We start from the raw sequence: 21,979 nt of genomic DNA, 5'->3' as shown, positions 1-21,979 counted from the left end.
CAAATATTTGTTTAAAAAGCTTACCAATACAACCTTTCAATATATAATAATAATACAATAAAAACATATATGATTAAATGCTTTAAAAAATAATTTCAATTATAAATAATTTAACGTTTGAAAAATAAAAACATTCAGTAATGTGCTTGCACTGTAATGCTGCGGAGTTGTTTTGTTTCTGTGTGGGTGTGTGTATGCGTGCGCGTGTCAGTGTTTGATCAAGTGTGTCTGCGTGCATGTGCGTGTCAGTGTTTGATCAAGTGTGTCTGCGTGCATGTGTGTGATCAAGTGTGTCTGCGTGCATGTGTGTGTCAGTGTTTGATCAAGTGTGCCAGCGTCCGTGCGTGTGTCAGTGTGTGATCAAGTGTGTCTGCGAGCGTGCGTGTGTCAGTGTTTGATCAAGTGTGTCTGCGTGCGTGCGTGCGTGTGTCAGTGTTTGATCAAGTGTGTCTGCGTGCGTGCGCGTATCAGTGTTTGGTCAAGTGTGTCTGCGTGCGTGTGTGTGTGAGTGTTTGACTGCAGGTATGAAGCGGCCAGTGATGGTGGAGATGCTGAGCGGGTGTTCTTGGGTGTGCGTGGTGGTTCTGGGTGTCTGCGTGCGTGCGTGTGTCAGTGTTTGATCAAGTGTGCCTGCTTGTATGTGTGTGATCAAGTGTGTCTGCGTGCATGTGTCAGTGTGTGATCAAGTGTGTCTCCGTGCGTGTGTGTGTGTGTCAGTGTTTGATCAAGTGTGTCTGCGTGCATGTGTGTGTGTTGCTGTGCCAGGCTCGTGCGTGTGTCAGTGTTTGATCAAGTGTGTCTGCGTGCATGTGTGTGTGTTGCTGTGCCAGCGCGCGTGCGTGTGAGCGGTGGGCGGGTGTGTAGGAACACAAACAGAGGGAGGACACTGATGATGCTGCTGCTGCTGCTGCTGACATGCGGACTCAGTGACTCTCACAGCGGCTCCTCCTCACTGCAGAGCGGCCGCAGCTGAAGCTCCGAGCTCCGCCTCTGGTGTCTCCTCTACGGCCGACATTCGCCTCCGTGTGGCCGGCTCGCCTCGTCATGCCCACGGCCGCCTGCTGCGCGAGCGCGCTGCTCGGGATCTGGATGCTGTGGAGCCTCACGACTGCAGGTATGAAGCGGCCAGTGATGGTGGAGATGCTGAGCGGGTGTTCTTGGGTGTGCGTGGTGGTGGTGGTGGTGTGTGTGTGTGTGTGTGTGTGTGTGTGTGTGTGTGTGTGTGGATCTCCATCAGTCAACAAGCTCTGCAGTCTGCGTGCGCGAGTGCTTGCGCGCGGACGTTGGAGATGATCATTACAAAGTGAGGAAGTTAATGAGATGTGAAGGAATCTTCTTGTATTGATGTGGAGGCTCCCATTCCAGACCCCCTCACCCCCTCACCCTCCTCCCTTCACACCCCCCTCAGTCCTGGAGGGTCGTCGAGCCAAGGGCATGAAGGCTAGCTGAGCACGACCCTTGTTTGTCCTGTTGTTGTTGTTTACTTTCTCAAGTCACGTGACCCGATGACAGCTTCTTGCGGGTCTGAGTCCACCTGAAGGTCATGGACCACCTTCTTCCACGTGTTGACTGTCACGTGTGTCCAGTAGATGTTCCACAGGTCGTCCTCCGAGGCGTTGCTGACGTCACTCAGCGCGCACCTCTAACGGGACATGTAGGATTAGTTAGTGGACCAGATTTGGCCCCTGAGCCCCCCTTGAGTTTGATACATGGTAACACTGTTGTTACCATGTAATGTCTCACAACAGTCGTGAGACATTTACACACAACATTCAGACTTGTCCTGTCAAACACACACAGTCTGAAATTGTTCATCATTAAACTAAGAAGCTCAGACTCCTGCTGAGAACTTCACATCTTTTTTCCTCTTCATCTTTGAGCCTGGTCTTCCTCTTCATCTTCCTCCACTTCCTCCTCTTCATCTTTTCTCCACTTCTTCTTCCTCCTCTTCATCTTCCTCCTCTTCCTCCTCCTCCTCTTCATCTTCCTCCACTTCCTCCTCTTCCTCCTCCTCCTCTTCATCTTTTCTCCACTTCTTCCTCCTCTTCATCTTCCTCCTCTTCTTCCTCCTCTTCATCGTTTCTCCACTTCTTCCTCCTCTTCATCTTCCTCCTCTTCCTCCTCCTCCTATTCATCTTCCTCCTCTTCTTCCTCCTCCTCTTCATCTTTTCTCCACTTCTTCCTCCTCTTCATCTTCCTCCTCCTCTTCATCTTTGCTCCTCTTCTTTCTCCTCTTCATCTTCCTCCTCTTCCTCCTCCTCATCTTGGTTCCTCTTCTTCTTCTTCTTCCTCCTCTTCATCTTCCTCCTCCTCTTCATCTTTGCTCCTCTTCTTCCTCCCCCCACTGTCGTCTTGCATCTAAAGTTAAATTTGACTTATTTGCTGAAACACAGCAAACGACTGAGACCAAAGTTTGGTGAATTATTGTTGTAATGACCTGTCAAGTTTGTGTGTATGATTGTGTGTGTGTGTGTGTGTGTGTGTTCAGTATTTTTGTATGTGTAATTGTCTGTGTTGATGTGTGTGTTTAATGTGTGTATATGTCTGTTTTGATTTGTGTGGTAATGTGTGTATATACCTGTGTTAATGTGTGTGGTAATGTGTGTGTGTATATGTCTGTGTTGATGTGTGTTGTAATGTGTGTATATGTCTGTGTTGATTAATGCGTAATTGTCTGTGTTGATGTGTGTTGTAATGTGTGTATATGTCTGTGTTGATTAATGCGTAATTATCTGTGTTGATGTGTGTTGTAATGTGTGTTTATGTCTGTGTTGATTTATGCGTAATGGTCTGTGTTGATGTGTGTTGTAATGTGTGTTTATGTCTGTGTTGATTTATGCATAATTGTCTATTGATGTGTGTTGTAATGTGTGTATGTCTGTGTTGATTTATGCATAATCGTCTGTGTTGATGTGTGTTGTAATGTGTGTTTATGTCTGTGTTGATTTATGCATAATTGTCTATTGATGTGTGCCTCAGTATTTTTGATGAAATGTGTGTAGATGTCTCCGTTGATGGTGGTGGTGTCTGTATGTGTGTTGATGTTTTCATGGAAGTGTGCGTTGATGTGTGTGTGCGTGTGTTGATGTGTGTTGATGTGTCTGTAGATGTGTGTGTTGATATGTGTGGATGTGTGTGTTGATGTGTGTGTGAGTGTGTGTGTTAATGTATGTGTTGATGTCTGTGGATGTGTGTTTTGATCTGTTGGTTGAGGTATGTGTGTGTCTTGATGTGGTGCTGATGTGTGTGTGGATGTGTGTGTAAGTTTCTGTGTGTATCTTTTAAAGATCTTCTATGTTGACTCACTGGCCTGAGATCTGCTGCGTCTGTGGCGCTGCTTACGTTTCTTCTGTTCAAGCTGAGTCATGGAAACTGAGCTCAGATCAGCGCTGACCAGACAGCTGAAGACTCTGATTGACTCCACCTGAAGTCAGCAGGTTCTCTGCATCTTGCTGATGGTCTCACACTTCCTGTCAGACAGGAAGCAGCAGGTGGACAAACATCTGACAGTGAATCCGACTGATGAGTCCCTGTGACTCAAGTTTGACCCGAAAAGAGAACCTGACAATGACTTAAATGGACCTTGGATGGTTCGTTAGCATTAACAATGTTCATTAGATCTGTCAGAGATACTATACCTGGAGTCTTGTTCTGGAGTGAGGGGGGCAGCAGGATCTATGCTGACCCCTCCTGGAGGACTTCTGTGGTTCATGGTTACAAAATCTTCCTTTTCTCCCCAAATCCTCCTTCTCTGCTACAGATGTGAGTCCTGGACACTTTTATTTCTGCTACACACACAGAGCTTAACACAATCACACACATGGCTTAACACACTTATACACACACACACACACACACACCCACAGACACACACACACACACATACACACACACATACACACAGGCACAAAGTTAAGCTTCAGTTAATTGCTTCTATTGTGCAGAAGTGTCAGCAGCATCCGTGCAGTCCTGCATCATCCCGAGAGGATAATCCTGGATACTGAAGCTCCAAACACACACACTCATAAACACACACAAACACACACTCATAAACACACACAAACACACACATACACAAAAACACTTAGACCAACACTCACTCAAACACACACACAAATACACAAAACCACTCACACAAACACACTCACACAAACACTCACTCAAACACACACACACACCCACTCACAAACACACAAATACAAATACACACACACGAGAACACACAAATATTACTTTATTACTTACTTACAATCACAGAACTTCTCTATATTTGCTATATGGTCATAATGTTTTGGCTAGTCCATGCGTATTCAAGAAACAAGTCTGTTCCAAGTCCAGTAGTTCGTCTCCACCCTTTACCCTTTACCGTCTTTCATCTGCTTCTTTCTCCTGTCCTTCCTCTTCTTCTGTCCTTTCTCTTCTTCCTTCTCCTTCCCTTATTTTCCTCCTCTTCTTTCTTCTCCCTGTCTCTTCCTCTATTTCTCCCTCCTTTTCTTCCTCTTCATCTTCTCTAACTACCTATCCCCACATCTTCTTCTTCATCTTCTTCTCCTTTATCCACTACCTGTCCCCACATCTTCTTCTTCATCTTCTTCTCCTCCATCCACTTCCTATCCCCACATCTTCTTCTTCATCTTCTTCTCCTTTATCCACTACCTATCCCCACATCTTCTTCTTCATCTTCTTCTCCTTTATCCACTACCTATCCCCACATCTTCCTCTTCATCTTCTTCTCCATCATCCACTACCTATCCCCACATCCTCCTCTTCATCTTCTTCTCCTTTATCCACTATCTATCCCCACATCTTCCTCCTTATCTTCTTCTTCTTCATCCACTACCTATCCCCACATCTTCCTCTTCACCTTCTTCTCCATCATCCACTATCTATCCCCACATCTTCTTCTTCATCTTCTTCTCCTTTATCCACTATCTATCCCCACATCTTCTTCTTCATCTTCTTCTCCTTTATCCACTATCTATCCCCACATCTTCTTCTTCATCTTCTTCTCCATCATCCACTACCTATCCCCACATCTTCTTCTTCATCTTCTTCTCCGTCATCCACTATCTATCCCACATCTTCTTCTTCATCTTCTTCTCCGTCATCCACTATCTATCCCCACATCTTCTTCTTCCTCTTCTTCTCCGTCATCCACTACCTATCCCCACATCTTCTTCTTCATCTTCTTCTCCTTTATCCACTACCTATCCCCACATCTTCCTCTTCATCTTCTTAACCTTTATCCACTACCTACCCCCACATCTTCCTCTTCATCTTCTTCTCCTTTATTCCACTACCTATCCCCACATCTTCTTCTTCATCTTCTTCTCCATCATCCACTACCTACCCCCACATCTTCTTCTTCATCTTCTTCTCCTTCATCCACTACCTATCCCCACATCTTCCTCTTCATCTTCTTCTCCTTCATCCACTACCTATCCCCACATCTTCCTCTTCATCTTCTTCTCCATCATCCACTACCTATCCCCACATCTTCCTCTTCATCTTCTTCTCCGTCATCCGCTACCTATCCCCACATCTTCTTCTTCATCTTCTTCTCCGTCATCCACTACCTACCCCCACATCTTCTTCTTCATCTACTTCTCCATCATCCACTACCTATCCCCACATCTTCCTCTTCATCTTCTTCTCCGTCATCCACTACCTATCCCCACATCTTCTTCTTCATCTTCTTCTCCATCATCCACTACCTATCCCCACATCTTTCTCTTCATCTTCTTCTCCGTCATCCACTACCTACCCCCACATCTTCTTCTTCATCTTCTTCTCCATCATCCACTACCTATCCCCACATCTTCCTCTTCATCTTCTTCTCCGTCATCCACTACCTATCCCCACATCTTCTTCTTCATCTTCTTCTCCATCATCCACTACCTATCCCCACATCTTCCTCTTCATCTTCTTCTCCGTCATCCGCTACCTATCCCCACATCTTCCTCTTCATCTTCTTCTCCTTCATCCACTACCTATCCCCACATCTTCCTCTTCTTCTGCCCTCTGTCCTTATCTTCCTCCTCTTCTAACTTTTCCCCCTGCAGTGTGACAAGTGTCTCAAAGACTTGGCAGAGTTACCAACAACCGTGTCAGCAGATTCCCTCTCCAGCTTGTATCCTGCGCCCTCATCACTGATGGTTCTAATCCCCGAAACCTTCTCCAGCTCTCGACCTGACGTTCCCTGTTAATCCCTCGCATCAGCTGAGAGGACGGAGGCAGACTCTCTGTCTGACTTGGGAATATTTCAGCTCCTCCTGTGTAACAGGATCCTTAATCCCGGCGAGGATTTGCCGTCTTCACAGAAGTGTAAGTCGACAGTCGGGAACCTTCTCTGACGCTCCCGTGGCGCTACGGGATCCGACAAGAGAGTGTGTGAAGCTAATCTCCCGAGTGTTTCAAGTCGTGCTGCTGACACTCATCCCGTCCGACACTTGTCTGCTCCAGACTCTCCAGATTCAGCAGCAGAGAACAAACAACTGCAGATTTTGGAAAACATCCCGGATTAATCCCTCAACAACTGGTCTTGTCTAACACTTTTGACTTGGCCTTCAAATTGTCAGCCTCCTCAGAGTCTTCATGTTGTTCAGGATGTTGTTTCCAGGTGCTTCATTGAGACCTCCTTTGATTGCACAAGACTTCTCAGGTCTGGGTTAGGTCAGACCTGTCCTCAAAAAAACTATATTCAGTGGTCTTCACCCTTGAAGGACCTGGTTTGTCTGGACCTTCTCCTCACAGTCTCCACCTCTGCTCCTGAGTCTTGTTATTTCTAAGGAATGAGACTCCAGGTCTAAAGACCAATTCTGTTCTTCTGAAGTCTTCATCTGGACGGGTCTTTCTCAAACTCCTTGAACCCACTTGTGACTTTTAACTGCTGAGGTCTTGACTTGAATTTGGACCAGTCACGTGACTCCATCTCTGGTTGTCTTCTCTGTTTTTGTGGCATATTTTTTATTTCTCACGACAAAAAGCTCTGGATAAACATAGAACAGACTCCCTATAGGGGGCGTTGTTGAGCTGTAACTGCTTCTCTGATGGTCACTGAGGCCGCTGACCTAGAACTGTGATTTCGTGTGTGTTTGTGCGCGATCGTTAAATGCCTGAGGCGGAAAGTGAAACCGGCTCCGACTGGTTTTAGGGTTCCAGCTCGTTAAGTGGACGCGATTCATCTCGATTGTGATGGAAGTGGAAGTTTAACGAGGGAAACGCACAACGACACACTCTGACACACAAACCCGTGTTTGTTTGTTTGGCTCTTCATATTCTCGTTCGAGCAGCTCAAATGGCACTTGACGCTTCCGAGTTGTTTGTTTGTGAGGGCGAACACACAAAGACACACACAAACACTTGCGTGCGCACACATGCACACAACAGTTTTCCTTCTGATTTTACTGTGGCTGTTGATGATTGACAGCTGCTGTCGTCATGGCAACAGTGAGTTTAAAATTCAGACTCAACCGTGTAAGTCTGTTGTGTCTTCCAGATCCATCTGTGCTCTCTGTCGCCCCCTGGTCTCAAAACTCCAGCCGGTCCCCAAAGAGGGGGGCCCTGCGTACCCCCCTGCTACCCCACAAGCTGCTGCCCCTGATGGGCCGAGGACTTGGCATCGGTCGACCTGAGCACCTGCAGGATCAAGGCCAGGGATCCAGGCACGGGCCGAACGTCGGGCCGACTGTGGAGATCGAAGACTTTAGTCCCACACTGAACCCAGAGCTTCAGACCCCCACTGAGACCCCCACTGAGACCCCCACTGAGACCCCCACTGAGACCCCCACTGAGACACCCACTGAGACCCCCACTGAGGCCTCCGCTGAGACCTCCACGCTGGACACTCCGGCTCCCTCTGCAGGTGAACATCATGAGTCTGTTATGGTAGAAAGTATATCCCAAAACATTTTGTATAAACTAAACTATGTAAACATTTTATTTACAAGCGTTTGTTCATTTTCGTGTTTCAATTAAACCTCAACACAGTTTAAGGAACAATAAAATCCTGAGGGATACTGGCGATGACTGAGGACGAGAGGATACACTGGACTCGCTTTTAAAGCTGATGTTTGGACATATTTTGGTTTCAAAACAAATGAAAGCAGTGACGACTTCGTCAAGAGTCATGTGGTCTGTAAAAACACTAGAGTAGTCGACAATACTACAAATATATACTACAGTATCACAATATATCGTATTGTTGCCCCTTTCGTCACTTTCTTGACCATACACAAGTCAAGTCAACATAACGTGAATCTGAGCTGCCTTCACTTCCTGTCTCCTCAGCTGGCGCCCTATGTTTGGGGAACTTCACCGACCCAGAGGGTTTCATCGACTCGTCCGAAGACGCTCCTCCGGCGCCGGACGGCTCGTCGTTCAGCTGCATCTACAGCATCACCGTCTACACCGGCTACGGCGTGGAGATGCAGGTAAAGATCCTTCAGACGGAGCGACTCGGCCGGTCGTAACGTCCTGGTCCGATCCGCAGGTGAAGAGCGTGAACCTCTCGGAGGGCGAGCAGCTGTCCATCAGAGGGCTGGACGAGCGGGGACTCCAGCTGCTGCTGGCCAATCACACGCTGCTGGTGGAGGGTCAGGTGATACGCAGCCCCACCAACTCACTGTCCGTCTTCTACCGCAGCGCCGCAGATGGCAGCGTCGGGGCGTTTACCCTGCACTACCAGAGTGAGTCCTCCAGTGACTCGTCCGTGTGGAAGTGACTCTTATTGTAGAGGAGACTTGAGTCTTAACTGTGACTCAAGTGTTATACTGAGAAGTGACATGAGTCTTAATTGTGACTCGATCGTTTATTGTAGAAGTGACATGAGTCTTTATTGTGACTCTAGTGTTTATTATAGAAGTGTAATGAGTCTTTATTGTGACTCGATCGTTTATTGTAGAAGAGACATGAGTCTTAATTGTGACTCGATCGTTTATTGTAGAAGAGACATGAGTCTTTATTGTGACTCGAGTGTTTATAGTAGAAGTGACATGAGTCTTTATTGTGACTCGAGTGTTTATAGTAGAAGCGACATGAGTCTTTATTGTGACTCGATCGTTTATTGTAGAAGTGACATGAGTCTTTATTGTGACTCGAGTGTTTATAGTAGAAGCGACATGAGTCTTTATTGTGACTCGAGTGTTTATAGTAGAAGCGACATGAGTCTTTATTGTGACTCGAGTGTTTATTGTAGAAGAGACATGAGTCTTTATTGTGACTCGAGTGTTTATAGTAGAAGCGACATGAGTCTTTATTGTGACTCGAGTGTTTATTGTAGAAGTGACATGAGTCTTTATTGTGACTCGAGTGTTTATTGTAGAAGCGACATGAGTCTTTATTGTGACTCGATCGTTTATTGTAGAAGTGACATGAGTCTTTATTGTGACTCGAGTGTTTATTGTAGAAGAGACATGAGTCTTTATTGTGACTCGAGTGTTTATAGTAGAAGTGACATGAGTCTTTATTGTGACTCGAGTGTTTATAGTAGAAGTGACATGAGTCTTTATTGTGACTCGAGTGTTTATTGTAGAAGTGACATGAGTCTTTATTGTGACTCGAGTGTTTATTGTAGAAGAGACATGAGTCTTTATTGTGACTCAAGTGTTTATAGTAGAAGTGACATGAGTCTTTATTGTGACTCGAGTGTTTATAGTAGAAGTGACATGAGTCTTTATTGTGACTCGAGTGTTTATAGTAGAAGTGACATGAGTCTTTATTGTGACTCGAGTGTTTATAGTAGAAGAGACATGAGTCTTTATTGTGACTCGAGTGTTTATTGTAGAAGTGACATGAGTCTTTATTGTGACTCGAGTGTTTATAGTAGAAGTGACATGAGTCTTTATTGTGACTCGAGTGTTTATAGTATAAGTGACATGAGTCTTTATTGTGACTCGAGTGTTTATTGTAGAAGTGACATGAGTCTTTATTGTGACTCGATCTTTTATTGTAGAAGTGACATGAGTCTTAATTGTGACTCGAGTGTTTATTGTAGAAGTGACATGAGTCTTTATTGTGACTCGATCGTTTATTGTAGAAGTGACATGAGTCTTTATTGTGACTCGAGTGTTTATTGTAGAAGAGACATGAGTCTTTATTGTGACTCGAGTGTTTATTGTAGAAGAGACATGAGTCTTTATTGTGACTCGAGTGTTTATTGTAGAAGAGACATGAGTCTTTATTGTGACTCGAGTGTTTATTGTAGAAGAGACATGAGTCTTTATTGTGACTCGATCGTTTATTGTAGAAGTGACATGAGTCTTTATTGTGACTCGAGTGTTTATTGTAGAAGAGACATGAGTCTTTATTGTGACTCGAGTGTTTATTGTAGAAGAGACATGAGTCTTTATTGTGACTCGAGTGTTTATTGTAGAAGAGACATGAGTCTTTATTGTGACTCGAGTGTTTATTGTAGAAGAGACATGAGTCTTTATTGTGACTCGAGTGTTTATTGTAGAAGAGACATGAGTCTTTATTGTGACTCGAGTGTTTATTGTAGAAGAGACATGAGTCTTTATTGTGACTCGAGTGTTTATTGTAGAAGAGACATGAGTCTTTATTGTGACTCGAGTGTTTATTGTAGAAGAGACATGAGTCTTTATTGTGACTCAAGTGTTTATTGTAGAAGTGACATGAGTCTTTATTGTGACTCAAGTGTTTATTGTAGAAGTGACATGAGTCTTTATTGTGACTCGAGTGTTTATTGTAGAAGTGACATGAGTCTTTATTGTGACTCGAGTGTTTATTGTAGAAGTGACATGAGTCTTTATTGTGACTCTAGTGTTTATAGTAGAAGCGACATGAGTCTTTATTGTGACTCTAGTGTTTATAGTAGAAGCGACATGAGTCTTTATTGTGACTCTAGTGTTTATTGTAGAAGTGACATGAGTCTTTATTGTGACTCGAGTGTTTATTGTAGAAGAGACATGAGTCTCTATTGTGACTCGAGTGTTTATTGTAGAAGTGACATGAGTCTTTATTGTGACTCTAGTGTTTATTGTAGAAGTGACATGAGTCTTTATTGTGACTCAAGTGTTTATAGTAGAAGAGACATGAGTCTTTATTGTGACTCAAGTGTTTATTGTAGAAGTGACATGAGTCTTTATTGTGACTCTAGTGTTTATTGTAGAAGTGTAATGAGTCTTTATTGTGACTCAAGTGTTTATAGTAGAAGAGACATGAGTCTTTATTGTGACTCGAGTGTTTATTGTAGAAGTGACATGAGTCTTTATTGTGACTCGAGTGTTTATTGTAGAAGAGACATGAGTCTTTATTGTGACTCGAGTGTTTATTGTAGAAGTGACATGAGTCTTTATTGTGACTCGAGTGTTTATTGTAGAAGAGACATGAGTCTTTATTGTGACTCTAGTGTTTATTGTAGAAGTGACATGAGTCTTTATTGTGACTCGAGTGTTTATTGTAGAAGAGACATGAGTCTCTATTGTGACTCGAGTGTTTATTGTAGAAGTGACATGAGTCTTTATTGTGACTCTAGTGTTTATTGTAGAAGTGACATGAGTCTTTATTGTGACTCAAGTGTTTATAGTAGAAGAGACATGAGTCTTTATTGTGACTCAAGTGTTTATTGTAGAAGTGACATGAGTCTTTATTGTGACTCAAGTGTTTATAGTAGAAGAGACATGAGTCTTTATTGTGACTCAAGTGTTTATTGTAGAAGAGACATGAGTCTTTATTGTGACTCTAGTGTTTATTGTAGAAGTGTAATGAGTCTTTATTGTGACTCAAGTGTTTATAGTAGAAGAGACATGAGTCTTTATTGTGACTCGAGTGTTTATTGTAGAAGTGACATGAGTCTTTATTGTGACTCTAGTGTTTATTGTAGAAGTGACATGAGTCTCTATTGTGACTCAAGTGTTTATTGTAGAAGTGACATGAGTCTTTATTGTGACTCAAGTGTTTATAGTAGAAGAGACATGAGTCTTTATTGTGACTCGAGTGTTTATTGTAGAAGTGACATGAGTCTTTATTGTGACTCTAGTGTTTATTGTAGAAGTGACATGAGTCTCTATTGTGACTCGAGTGTTTATTGTAGAAGCGACATGAGTCTTTATTGTGACTCGAGTGTTTATTGTAGAAGTGACATGAGTCTTTATTGTGACTCTAGTGTTTATTGTAGAAGTGACATGAGTCTTTATTGTGACTCGAGAGTTTATTGTAGAAGAGACATGAGTCTTTATTGTACAGTGTGTGTGAATGAGTGTGTGTGAGCGAGTGTGTTATAGTGTGTGTGTCAGCATCCATAAGTTTGTGTTCTTCAGTCTTCAGGCTCAGCTGTTCTCTTCCTAAGAGGCCTCACTTTGGAGAAGTTCTGGTTCAGGACTTACTGCCTGGAGGTGTGGCCCGCTTCCACTGTCACATGGGCTACCACCTGCAGGGGGCGCCGCAACTCACCTGCCTCAACGCGTCCCTGCCCGTGTGGAGTGGCAAAGAGCCGAGCTGCAGGGGTGAGTGTAGTGCTGTGAGAGGAGGGAAGGGGTGACTGAGAGGGTGAGTGAGAGGTGAAGTGGTGACTGGTCAGTAAGAGGGTGACTGAGAGGTGAAGTGAGAGGGTGAGTAAAAGGGTGAGTAAGAGGGTGAGCGAGAGGATGAGTTACAGCTACCTGCTGTGTGCAGCTCTGTGTGGTGGGTCGGTGAAGAACGCATCAGTGGGTCGAGTGTTGTCTCCGTCTCCTCACCACGGGACAAACACCACACAGGACCGATCCTGTTCCTGGTCTCTGGAGGCCCCTAAAGACCAGAGGCTGCACCTGCACCTGGAAAGACTGGGCCTCGGACCCACAGACAGGTGAGTGGTCTCTCATACCGTGTAGATGTGAAGTCATGGAAGCAGAGAAGTTCTAGTGTTGTTGCCATGACGACAGTAGCTTCAGCTGTAGTGTTGTAACCATGGAAACATTATTGTTACCAGAACGACATGGTGTTGTTGCTATTATGACAGAGGCTTCTGCTAATGTTTTATTGCCATGACAACAGTAGCTTCTGCTCTACCGTTGTTACCATGAGGAAAGAAGCTTCTGCTATAGTGTTGTTGCCATGACGACACTATTATACTATAGTGTTGTTGCCATGACCACAGTATTATACTATAGTGTTGTTGCTATGAAAACTGAATATTCTTCCATGTTGTTGTTGTTGCCGTGAAGACAGAAGCTTCTGCTGTGGTTTTGTTGCCATGACAATGGTAGCTTCTGCTGTAGCATTGCTACCATGACAACTGAAGTCATAGTGTTGTTGTCATGAGAAAAGTAGCTTCATCTGTAGTGTTGTTGCCATGACACAAAGAACTTTGGCTGTAGTGTTGTTCCCATTACCAAGGTATCGTACGTACACTGTAGTGTTACCATGATGTCAGTAGATTACAGTGTATTGTTGTTGCTATAATGACAGTTGCTTTTGCTGTGTTGTTGCCATGAGGTTAGTAGCTTCTGCTGTAGTGTTGTTGCCTTGACAACTGTAGCATCTGCTGTAGTGTTGTTGCCTTGACAACAGTAGCATCTGCTGTAGTGTTGTTGCCTTGACAACAGTAGCTTCTGCTGTAGTGTTGTTGCCTTGACAACTGTAGCATCTGCTCTAGTGTTGTTGCCTTGACAACAGTAGCTTCTGCTGTAGTGTTGTTGCCGGGACAACAGTAGCTTCTGCTGTAGGGTTTTTGCCTTGACAACAGTAGCTTCTGCTGTAGTGTTGTTACCTGGACAACAGTAGCTTCTGCTGTAGTGTTGTTGCCTTGACAACAGTAGCTTCTGCTGTAGTGTTGTTGCCTTGACAACAGGATCTTATGTCCTGCGTGAACAAACTGATGAACTCTCCTCTGCTGAAGGCTGGTGCTGTGGAGCGGACTGGACGCCGGTTCTGTGGTTCTGTTCGACTCGGGTCGGGGCGGCCAGATCCCCTTCGAGGGTGTGATCAGTGAGGGTCCGGCTGTGAGGATCCAGTTCATCACCGAGCAGCCCAACCACAACACGGGTTTCAACATCCGCTTCGAAGGTGCCGGACTGAGGATGGACGGATCCGTCAAACATGGTCGTGTCTCACGACTGACGTTTATCTTCGATTGTCTCCTGCAGCGTTCGAACGAGGCCACTGCTACGAGCCGTACCTGCAGAACGGGAACTTCACCACCTCTGACACCATGTACGGCGTCGGCACCGTGGTCCAGTTCAGCTGCGACCTGGGTCACTCGCTGGAGCAGGGCCCGCCTGTCATCGAGTGCATCAGTGCCAGAGACCCGTACTGGAACGACACCGAGCCCATCTGTAAAGGTGGGACTGCATGTGTTGTTTTGAGTTGATTTGTTTTCATGTTCAGGTCAATGTTTTATTTACTTTTTTTTCTTAAATAATTTCATTTGAAAACATTTTATAAATGAATACATTTTCAATTACACTTTTAGTTTTATATTATTATTCTAATAATTAAGAAAATGTATTTTTCTAAATGCAATATTGTTTAATTCGTAGCCTTTTAAATTCAGTATACAAATATTGCTATGATAGCACTACCTGCTACTTGATTGCACTTTAAGCCAATCATATGATGCGTGACGATCATGTGACAACGTAAGAAAAAAGTGGCGCGTTAATATATTATGGTCGAATATAAACCAACGTTATTGTCTGGTGGTATTTTTAAATTGAATTTAAAAGGCTACAAATTAAACAATATTGCATTTAGAAAATGTATTTGTTAGTTATTGGATTTAAAATATCAAACTTTATGTGAAAATAATAAATTATTTAATGTTGTCACTATTATATCAACATTCTTACATACATTTTGAAAGAATATGAATAAACGACACTAATATACAGTACCTCTAGTTAAATTATGCTATAAAAGACAAAACAATATTTATATTTAAAATACATGCTTAAATAGTCATCGGGAAATTGTCGTCTGAGTATTTATGTCTGTGTAAATACATTTATATTTGTTTATCAAGTTCACTTTCAGTAAAGTTTTCATTGTGGCAGGTGTGATGGTCGACGCTAGCTCCGTTGAATAGGATTTACTATTCGCGTTAGCGTTAAGCTAACAAACCTCTTGAAACGTTGTTGTGTTTATTTAAAAGAGCTAAGATATGAATAAAGTTTAAAACGAGCATCACGTCGTGTCTCAGCTCAGTGTGGGGGAGACCTGACGGGACCCGGCGGCGTGATCCTGTCTCCCAACTGGCCTGAGTGGTACGGCGAGGGCGAGGACTGCAGCTGGAGGATCCACGTGGCCGAAGACAAGCGGGTCCTGCTGGACGTGCAGCTGTGAGAGCCTTGGAGCGTCGCTGCTCACTCCAGGGAGTCTCACTCTTGTTGTCTCGTCAGCCTGAACATCAGCGACAGCGACATGCTCACCATCACCGACGGGGACGAGGTCACCACCCGCATCCTCGGTCGCTACGTGGGAGGGAGCAGCCCCTTCAAGCTCTCGTCCACGACCCCCGACCTCACCGTGACCTTCCACTCCGACCCCGCGGGCCTGGTGTTCGGGAAGGGCGAAGGTTTCATCATCAACTACATGGGTGAGTCGAGGAGGACGGTGTTGAGAGGAGACCTGGAAGGACATTTGTCAGGATACAGAACTGTGCGAGTCTGAGGAGACTCTAGTGTGTGTGTGTGTGTCTGTGTGTAATTCTATAGAAGACTTTAGTGTGTGTGTGTGTGTCTGTGTGTAATTCTATAGAAGACTTTAGTGTGTGTGTGTGTCTGTGTGTAATTCTATAGAAGACTCTAGTGTGTGTGTGTGTCTGTGTGTAATTCTATAGAAGACTTTAGTGTGTGTGTGTGTCAACATCTATACATAACTCTTGTATGTGTGTCTATGTGTGTTTGTGCGTGTGTGTATGTGTGTGTGTCTAAATCTATAGAAAACTCTAGTGTGTCTGTGTGTAATTCTATAGAAGACTTAAGTATGTGTTAATGTCTGTGTGTGTGTCTAAATCTATAGAAAACTCTAGTGTGTCTGTGTAATTCTATAGAAGACTTAAGTATATGTGTTAATGTCTGTGTGTGTCTAAATCTACAGAAAACTATAGTGTATGTGTCTCTGTGTAGTTTTATAGAAGACTTTAGTGTGTGTGTCTACATCGTAGACAACTCTAGTGTGTGTGTCTGTGTGTAATTCTATAGAAGAATAAGTATGTGTGTTAAAGTCTGTGTGTGTTTCTAAATCTATAGAAAACTCTAGTGTGTGTGTGTCTAAAAATTTAGAAAACTCTAGTGTGTGTGTCTCTGTGTAATTCTATAGAAGACTTTAGTGTGTGTGTGTGTCTACATCTATACATAGCTCTGGTGTGTCTATGTGGAAATCTATAGATGACTTTAGTGTGTGTGTCTAGGTGTGTTTGTAAATCTATAGAAGACTCTAGTGTGTGTGTGTGTGCGCGCTTCTGTGTGTAAATCTATAGAAGATTTTAGTGTGTGTGTCTAGGTGTATTTTAATTCATAGAAGATGTGTGTGTGTAAATCTATAGAATACTTTATTGTATGTGTGAGTGTGTGTGTGTCTCAATGAAAAGGGTATTTGATTGTGTGTTCTCAGAATCTTTGCAGTAGACAAAACAGACACATTCGTACACGCACTCAAACAGACAGACAGTCACGAAGACACACACACACACACATATTAACACACACAAACGCACACACATACACGTGTCTTCTCTGTGAGGAGTTGAGGTGAGGCAGTGTGAAGACACTTCCAGAACAGACACACACACACACACTCTCACTGGGTGTTAAGCATGTGTGGGAAGATAGCAAATTAGCGAGACACCTACACTCACACACTCACACATGCACTCTCACACACACACTTGGCTCCTTCATTCAGCACAAAAGTCAATAGAAAATGAATAATTGATGCAGAAACTTCTACTTACAAATCCCTGCAGGCCGATTATACACTCGCTGTAACAGCGCTGCTCGCTGCACCATCAATCATCTCACACACATACAAACACACACACACACACACAAACACACACACACACACACACACACACTCGCTACTTTGAAGATCTTTTCTTGTAACTACTTTCCTGTCTTGACAACAACTACACAACATTGTTGAGATGTTGTATCAGTGTGTGTGTTCCCTCTCAGAGGTGTCCAGGAACGACTCGTGTCCGGATCTGCCCGAGATCCAGAACGGCTGGAAGACCATGTCCCACATTGCCCTGGTGCGCGGAGCTCGGATCACGTACCAGTGCGACCCGGGCTACGACCTGGTGGGACACGAGACCCTGGCCTGCCAGCTGGACCTCTCCTGGAGCTCTCAGCCGCCGTTCTGTGAGAAAAGTCAGTAGAGGAGGAAGGAGGAGAGCGGAGTACCTGAAGGAAGCCAACCACTTGTCTTCTCCTCCAGTCATGTACTGCTCAGATCCGGGTCACGTGGATCACGCCACCAGGACTTTGTCTGACCCTAAACTGCTGGTGGGAACGGTGATACAGTACAGCTGCAGCCCCGGCTTCCTCCTGCAGGGCGGCGCCACTATAACCTGCTACGGTCGAGAGCCAGGAACGCCGGTGTGGACGTCACGACTCCCTCACTGTGCATGTAGGTCCAGATCTACACAACACACACTTTTCACTGCAGCTGTGTGTGTCTGAGGGAATATGTGTGAGTGTTTATATGTATGTGTGTATTTATTCATATATAATTGTCTATATATGTGTGTTTATATGTATGTATTTCTTTGTTAGTGTATATATATGTGTGAGTTTTTGTGTGTATGTGCGTGAATGTACTGTTGTGTGTATCTGTGTTTGTATTTATGTGTGTGTGTTTGAGTGTATACTGTATATGTGTGTATTTTGTATGTGCATTTGTGTGTATTTACTATGCAGGTGTGACTGTTTTTATGTGTATGCGTGTATGTATGTACGTTTGTCTGTATGTATGTGTATACTTTTGTGTGCATCCGTGTGTATTTATTTGTGTGTATTTATGTATATGTAATTGTCTTTTTATGTGTGTGTTTATATGTATGTATGTCTTTGTTAGTGTATATATATGTGTGAGTTTTGGTGTGTATGTGCGTGAATGCACTGTTGTGTGTATCTGTATATGTAATTGTGTGCGTGTGCATGTGTGTATATATGCGTGGGTGTATGCGTGTGTGAGTGTTTGTGTGTGTGCATGCATGTCTGTATATGTGTGTGGGTGTGTGTGCTTGTGTGTGTGGTTGTTTGTGTGAATGTGTTTGTGTATGTGTGCGTGAGTGTGTGTGTATGCATGTGGGTTTTTGTGTGTGTGTGTGTATGCATGTGTGTGAGTGTGTGTAGTCAGTGTGAGGTGTTTGAAATGTAAATCATGGTGCTGCCACCTGCTGGAGGAGGAGTCTCTCCAGGACTGACAGCTGGAGTTGATTCATCGTCCGTCTGTTGCTCCTGGTTCTTCTTGTTCACCCTCTTTCTCCTCCTCCTTCATTCCTCCTTCATTCCTCCTCCTCTTCTTCCCTCTCTGTCGCCTCTCACTCTGCAGCGGAGGACTCGGTCTCCTGCGAGAACCCGGGTCTCCCGGACAATGGGTACCAGGTTCTGTCCAAGAGGCTGTACCTGCCCGGGGAGTCGCTGAACTTTGTCTGTTACCATGGTTACGAGCTCATCGGTGAAGTGGCCATCAAGTGCATCCTGGGACACCCGTCATTCTGGAGCGGACCACTTCCTCTGTGCCGCGGTGAGACTTCCTGTCCACAGAATAAAACGTCTTTTCTTTTTACACACAAATCATGAATACAGAAAATCGACATTCATGACAAAACATTAATAAAAAATATTAAAACTGGTCAATAGAAAAGTTATTTTTAACTTTTAACAGAGACTAAAAGACTATAAGTCTGTTCCCTGCATGGTTCTGTGGTCAGGCCCTGGTGGTCATAATGTTACGGCTGCTGACCATCCGTTCAGAACCTGTAAATGTGTTTTACAGCTGTGCACTGTTTTGGGAGTCGCACCGTCGAAGGTGAGTGTGAAGCCGCCGCGCTCACGCCGCCACCTGCATCCACCCGTGTCATGTGTCACGTGTCACGTGTGCGCCGCACACACGCGTGTGTCGCTCCTCCAGACTCACGCCTGTCATCACTCTTGTCAGTTGCAGAGGCGGCGGCGAGTTCGCGGCTGGACAGCGGGAAAGTGGCGCTGGCGGTCTTCGTCCTGGTGCTGCTGCTGTTTGTGCTGCTCGGTGCCGTCTACGTCTACATGACCCGGTGAGACCCCAGAAAACCCTGCACCACCAAACCTGGTCCAGAACCTCCAGAGAGGAGTTTGTATGAAGGGGAAGTAGAGGTCGGTCGCCAGGGATCAGGAGAGTGGACGAAGGAGAGAAGAACAAGCGTATATGACCAACAATGTGGGCAACATAGCTCAGATGGTAGAGTGGTTGCCTGCAGTCCAAAAGGTTGCAGGTTCAATCCCAGCTCCGGACAAGCTTGTGTCGTTGTGTCCCTGAGCAAGACACTTCACCCTGATTGCTCCTGATGGTGAACTTGGCGCAAGTGTGCAGCCTACTCCCATCAGTATGTGTGAATGGTTGAATTTCCCCTCGCGGGACTAATAAGGGATTCTAAAAAAAAAAAAAAAATAGTTACTGTTAGAAAACAAACTCATTAAAACCATATTGTTGTATGGGGGGGGGCTCATAAATCATATTCTATTTTTTTTTATCACAGTACTTTTACGGTTCATATTCCAATGAATTGTGTATAAAATTAAACATTTTTATATTTATATTTGTAATTATCACAAAAATATTGACAGCAATTTTTCATTATTATGTTGCGATTAACAGTCATCAACAGCTAAAAAAAACAATAAAACTCCCTCGAGATCATGGTGATAACTGAGGACGAGAGGATACAGTGGACTCCAGCAGCCTTTAAATCTAATATTTGGACATATTTTGGTTTCAAAACATTTACGACTTCGTCAAGAGTCATATGTCTGTAAATTCTGCAACACCAGAGTCAAGTACTCAACAATACTACACATATATCCTCGTTACTACAGTATCACGATATATCGTATCATTGTCCCTGTATCCAAAACACACCCCTAATGAACACAAAGTTAATTAAATTGAGCCTCAGAAAATAAATAGGCAATGTTTTAATCATACTTCCTGTTTGGTTAAATAAATAAATGTTTGCCCTTGATTTGGATTCTTTAATATTTTTGTTCCCTCTAGTTGTTGAGTTTGACATCCGTGTCATCTTTCCTCTTCTTCAGCTGTCGCTATCACTCCAACCTGAGGTTGCCGCTCATGTACCCGCACCCGTACCGACAGATCACCGTGGAGACGGAGTTCGATAACCCGCTCTACGAAACCGGAGCTGTGAGTACGATTCCGATGATGACCACGTGTTGTGTTTGACTCATGTTGCATGAGTGGTCATAATGTTTTGGCTGACTGACCCCGGACTCTCCTCCCTGCAGCAGGACTCTCGTGAATATGAAGTCTCGATATAAGGCGCACCTGTCTGTCCTGCTCCGTCCAGGAGGGGGCAGTGTAAATAAACTCATGATGTCCAGCCTCCACTGTGACGCCCGCTGGGAGAAAACACCTCTGTAGCTGCACATCTTCTCGTTGGACTCCAGGGGGCGCCGCTGTCGTTGGAGCGCAAGTTTATTATTTTTATAACACAAACGTGAACGACTGGTCCAGGTCCGAGTTCCCCGAGGTCTTCAGCACTTCTCGGTGTGAGTCTGCTGTGAGAGTGTGAGTCCAAGGTGTGTGTGAGTCTGCTGTGAGAGTGTGAGTCCAAGGTGTGTGTGAGTCTGCTGTGAGAGTGTGAGTCCAAGGTGTGTGTGAGTCTGCTGTGAGAGTGTGAGTCCAAGGTGTGTGTGAGTCTGCTGTGAGAGTGTGAGTCCAAGGTGTGTGTGAGTCTGCTGTGAGAGTGTGAGTCCAAGGTGTGTGTGAGTCTGCTGTGAGAGTGTGAGTCCAAAGTGTGTGTGTGTGTGCGTCTGAGAGCGGGGTTTGTTTTGTGTGTCTGACTTTCCACGTGTATATAAACGAGTTGAAGGAGTGTGTGTGTGTGTGTGTGTGTGTCGCTTCAAACCAGGATGTAAAGTGTTGTAACTGTTGTGTGTCTCGATCACAACGACAGAAGAACAAAACAACTTCTTAACATTTGCTGACCCGGAGGATCACGTGACTCGGTGACTCGACTGTGTACATAACGGCCGACAAAACTAACGACCCTCAGATGATGTAACTATATTTATTTTGATGTTTTCAATGTACATTTTCACAATGTTGCAAATTTCCCAAAATAAAATTGGAAAAGTGAAAAAAAAAAGAAGTTGAAATCTATCATCAGCAACAACACAATTGCACAATAACAGTTACGTTATTAACAACGATCTTCACAAAGATAAAGAAACATTAGCACAACATTTAAATTTAAATTATTCAATCGGAAAACATATTTAAGATTATCCTTAAGATAAAGTTTTTTACTATTTCTGGTTAAACAGGCGGCTAAATACAACACAACCTTATAAATAAATCAAAAATATTTCTTATAACTACCATCAACAATTTTGTCCAAAGGTCTTCATAATGTTTATTTTAAAAGTACATCTTAATTGAGTGAAATGTTACAAATAACAATTTTGATTGAAAAAAATGAGATTTTTTTTCCCCCCTTTGTTAATAAAACAAAAAAATGCATTTTTATTATTATTAATAATTGATATATATTTATTAATTTCTTTGTTTCTTCATTCTTCAACCCTTTAAGGAATGGAACTACCAACCCTGGTTTATATCTTTGTTATTTACGTGCACCACTTTTTTTGTCGTCTAACTGAAGCATGATTTAAATTTGTTTTACAAAAGCAACTTTTTTTTACTATTGTCAGGGTAAATATGTATTTCAACAAAAGTGCGACTGACCTGAAGCGGGCACACAAGAGCATCTAGCTGAATATGTGAAGCTCACAGAAGTGTGTTGTCTTATATTCAGTGT

General features: G+C 43.8%; 1 protein-coding gene across 4 annotated transcripts; it reads left to right on the top strand.

Moving 5' to 3' along the window:
• The first annotated feature begins 922 nt into the window (after positions 1–922).
• On the top strand, positions 923–21,317 carry sez6l (seizure related 6 homolog (mouse)-like). 4 transcript variants are annotated; one of them, XM_087790925.1, is made up of 17 exons: positions 923–1,114; positions 7,499–7,864; positions 8,290–8,432; positions 8,492–8,687; positions 12,279–12,464; positions 12,634–12,805; positions 13,838–14,004; positions 14,085–14,279; positions 15,137–15,275; positions 15,336–15,532; positions 17,115–17,309; positions 17,377–17,568; positions 18,496–18,690; positions 18,943–18,975; positions 19,105–19,219; positions 20,238–20,343; positions 20,448–21,317. In XM_087790925.1, the coding sequence occupies exons 1-17, from the start codon at positions 1,045–1,047 to the stop codon at positions 20,475–20,477; spliced, it is 2,697 nt and encodes an 898-aa protein (XP_087647051.1). In that variant the 5' UTR covers positions 923–1,044; the 3' UTR covers positions 20,478–21,317. The 4 variants fall into 4 exon arrangements, with proteins under 4 accessions (XP_087647051.1, XP_087647050.1, XP_087647053.1 ...); XM_087790924.1 differs by having other exon boundaries at positions 20,445–21,317; XM_087790927.1 differs by lacking the exon at positions 18,943–18,975 and having other exon boundaries at positions 19,111–19,219; positions 20,445–21,316.
• Positions 21,318–21,979: the final 662 nt, after the last annotated feature.

The sequence above is a fragment of the Callionymus lyra genome, chromosome 5 (assembly GCF_982586985.1).
Source record: "Callionymus lyra chromosome 5, fCalLyr1.hap1.1, whole genome shotgun sequence".
In the NCBI taxonomy this organism is placed as follows: domain Eukaryota; kingdom Metazoa; phylum Chordata; class Actinopteri; order Syngnathiformes; family Callionymidae; genus Callionymus; species Callionymus lyra.
The sequence above is the reverse complement of the archived record's forward strand: the minus strand, read 5'-3'. Positions and strand labels throughout refer to the sequence as shown.

Bases quoted from the DNA above. Each gene is read 5' to 3' on its own strand.
- sez6l (XM_087790924.1), top strand. From the start codon at position 1,045: ATGCCCACGGCCGCCTGCTGCGCGAGCGCGCTGCTCGGGATCTGGATG. The intron at 17,310-17,376 runs GTCAGTAGAGGA...CTTCTCCTCCAG, and splicing joins GCCGCCGTTCTGTGAGAAAA to TCATGTACTGCTCAGATCCG. The intron at 19,220-20,237 runs GTGAGACCCCAG...CCTCTTCTTCAG, and splicing joins GTCTACGTCTACATGACCCG to CTGTCGCTATCACTCCAACC.